The 3,292-nt window shown below is 52.5% G+C and overlaps 1 protein-coding gene across 1 annotated transcript; it reads left to right on the top strand.

The window, feature by feature from the left end:
* Positions 1-290: 290 nt before the first annotated feature.
* LOC123160278 (UPF0481 protein At3g47200) lies at positions 291-2,912 on the top strand. The gene is made up of 2 exons (XM_044578077.1): positions 291-1,061; positions 2,141-2,912. Exons 1-2 carry the CDS (start codon positions 372-374, stop codon positions 2,843-2,845), a joined length of 1,395 nt encoding a protein of 464 aa, XP_044434012.1. The 5' UTR covers positions 291-371; the 3' UTR covers positions 2,846-2,912.
* The last annotated feature ends 380 nt before the right edge of the window (positions 2,913-3,292 follow it).

Below are 3,292 nucleotides of genomic sequence, written 5' to 3'. Positions count from 1 at the left end.
CGCATTAGCAATTTAGCATATGCTCTGCTGCTGTCACAGTGATCGGGCCGGGCAGGTCTGCTTTCCCGCCGATACCATACATAGTTCACACACAAAGGTTGGAGTAATGCACAAAGGGGGCGTATGGTGGAGCCCGTGCAAGCGAGCAACTTGTGGCCAAGATGAGTCCAGAGACATTGGTACACGGGGCGCAGCCAACTTGCACGTTTCCGTCAGTTGACTCGACTGGGCGTCACCACGTCGCCGTCCGGCCACTGCTGATTGTACTACGTGCAACTTGCCGGCCCCCCCGTTCCATCAGACCTTTCAAAGCCCAGCGAGCTGAGCCGAGCGCCATGCATTCCAGACCCACAGACGACCGCGCGTGATTAATGGGGGAGGCAACAACCTTGTCCCCGAACAAGGTCGAGTACCCGAGGGTGGAGGCGGTAGATGCGGCTTTGGCTTTGACTCTGAGCCCCGGCGGCGGCGGCGGCCGCAGCTGGGTGGTGGAGATGGAGAAGACGATCGGCGACATGAACATCGACCCGGCGGTGGAGATGGCGCGCTGGAAGCGCCACTCCGTCTACCGCGTCCCGGAGCGGATCAAGAACCTGCACAACAGCAAGGCGTACCAGCCGGAGCTGGTCTCGCTGGGGCCCTTCCACCACGGCGACCCGGAGCTGCTCCCCATGGAGGAGCACAAGCGCCGCGCCGTCGTGCACCTCGTCAAGCGCTCCGGGAAGCCGCTGCGGGAGTTCGTGGCCGCCGTGGCCGAGGTGGCCACGCAGCTGCTGGACGCCTACAAAGACCTCGGCGACGAGTGGCGCGGCGTCGACAACAGGGAGCGCTTCGTGGAGCTCATGGTCACCGACGGCTGCTTCCTGGTGGAGGCCATGCGGATGGACGCGCTGCGAGGGAAGGTGCACGAGGACTACGCGCCCAACGACCCCGTCTTCAGCAAGTACGGCTACCTCTACCTCTGGAACTACATCCAGTCCGACATGGTCGTCATGGAGAACCAGCTGCCGCTTCTCCTCCTCCAGAGGCTCCTCGTTGTCATGGATCATGACAGATATCAGGTACTGTACTGCACTACTACTCCTCCACTTTATTTCATCGATCCGTAATTTTTTGGTCCTTCCTTCTTTATTAATCCCCCCTCCCCCTTTTAGTTTACCAATTCCGACCGACCAGATTTAAACCGACAATAATCACTTCACTGATAGATTTACGTACATAGCAGTATTGATCACTCGGATTGGTACTATCTATCGGCAGTTTAATTGGGTTCAGTTAGTTAGCTTGACTGGATTGGTGCTGGCTTCAGTTTAATTGGCGTAGAAGGCATGGCTGAGCTAGTGTTCTTGCATGCCGACCTCGACGGCGACAGATGAAAGAGACATGATAGATTGTCGGCAAACTTTGTGTGATAGTGATGTAATCTTAGCTCTTCTCGCTTCCGTTGCTGTTGGCGCCTCGACGGCGCTCCACCACGCGCCAGCCTCCACTTATACCTTCGGTGGCGATCGATGCGTACGGCATCGAGCTCGCACGCTGATGGATAGAGGGAACAAGGGGAATGAAAGAACAAACAACAAAGTTCCAGTAAGAAAAAATGACTGAATGAAATGAAAATAACTGCCTGTCGAGTTAAATTTTCAAGCCCATTTCACAAGACGTTGTCTGATTAAACCGTTATCATTTCACTAACTTGTATATACACATATATGGGCACTGTGACTTGGACAAACCCGTTCCTGTTAAATTCACAATCCAGTTCCGCGAGTAAAATTTTCAGTGTTTATTTTAGAAGTGGAAGTGGAAGCACTTTTGCTCTAAGAAGTTGAAAATTCATATATTCATTCAGCAAAAAAGAGATAACTATATATCAAAACAGTCTTGCTAAGTCTCAGTCAACTAAGACTTAATAAAGTCTCAATCGATGTTATATCCGTAAGGTATTACATTAAGATCCATGCTAAATTTTCTTTGTAGATTTTCTTTTTCTCTCTTGCATGTTATATCACTTGACTGAGACTTGGTTAAATCATCTCAGTCGACTAAGACCTAGCCGAATATATGGAACCTGTTAATCTTATTGAAAAATATGGTTAATGGAGACCGAGGCAACCATGTTAGTTCTAACTGATTGCTATAGAATGCTTCAGGAGTAAGCAGGTTGGTGCTCGATTCTCTCTGTCCGTGGCGGCGGCACCTGGTAGGCATCAATCACCTCGGGCTCCACCCTCTCGACATCTTGTACACAAGCCTCACCCATGGTGACCACCAAGAGCGCACAGGATCGACAGCATATGTCATGCCCTCGGCGATGGAGATCTACGAGGCTGGAATCCACTTCAAAGTGAGCGACACCGACAGCCTCCTCGACGTCCACTTCGAGCACGGCGTGCTGAGCATGCCGGCGATCAGGGTCGACGACCGGACCGAGAAGAAGTTCCTGAACCTGATGGCGTTCGAGCGGCTCCACCCGGGCGCCGGCAATGACGTGACGGCGTACGTGATCTTCATGGACAACATCATCAGCTCGGCCAAGGACGTGGCGCTGCTGAGGTCCAAGAACATCATCGAGTGCGGGCTGGGCAGCGACGAGGAGGTGGCCAAGCTGCTCAACAACACGCTGAACAAGGGCGGGGTGATGAGCCCGTCCAGCCGGCTCCACGACGTGCAGCGGCGGGTCAAGGCCCATTGCCGGATGAGGTGGAACAGGTGGCGGGCCAATTTCTTTCAGAGGTACCTGAGGAATCCCTGGGTGTTCATCTCCCTCGTTGCCGCCGTCGTCCTGCTTGTGGCCACCCTCTTGCAGACTGTGTATACCGTTTTGCCATTTTACTCTAACACTTAGTACCACCTGGATGTACACTGTAATTTTTCTAATATTGATTAACGCATACGCTTTGTCCTACTGATTAGTTCGTGGAGTCTCTCTCTCTTTCTCTTGTTTGTTTATGAGTACTCTGTCGCATAATCTGTGGCCATATGCGTGCCACTGCTCAATTTTTGTCTTCCATATAAACAGTCATAGTTGAGCTTTTTTACCGTATTGTGTTCCCAAGGCATAGAGTGGGCTAGTATGACCGCTCACTAGCTAGGTAGAACCCGAAAGGATAGATCGACACAGTATGCTACTAATCTCCGTGAAAACCTCAAAAACCCTGCGGTAATTAGGGTTTCAAGCGGACCAGACGGTGCTCGTCAGATCTTCATGGCGAGGTGGCCCGGACTTCCGTTGGGAGATGGCGACACCGCCCAGCAGCATGCAGCGAGATTTGGTCCTAGCCCCTTGGGCTGC

Source organism: Triticum aestivum, chromosome 7B (assembly GCF_018294505.1).
Source record: "Triticum aestivum cultivar Chinese Spring chromosome 7B, IWGSC CS RefSeq v2.1, whole genome shotgun sequence".
In the NCBI taxonomy this organism is placed as follows: Eukaryota; Viridiplantae; Streptophyta; class Magnoliopsida; order Poales; family Poaceae; genus Triticum; species Triticum aestivum.
The sequence above is the reverse complement of the archived record's forward strand: the minus strand, read 5'-3'. Positions and strand labels throughout refer to the sequence as shown.

What these genes read in the sequence shown, in the direction of transcription:
- LOC123160278 (XM_044578077.1), top strand. Translation starts at nt 372, where the DNA reads ATGGGGGAGGCAACAACCTTGTCCCCGAACAAGGTCGAGTACCCGAGG. An exon ending in TGGATCATGACAGATATCAG is followed by an intron (nt 1,062 to 2,140) that starts GTACTGTACTGC and finishes TGATTGCTATAG; the next exon opens with AATGCTTCAGGAGTAAGCAG.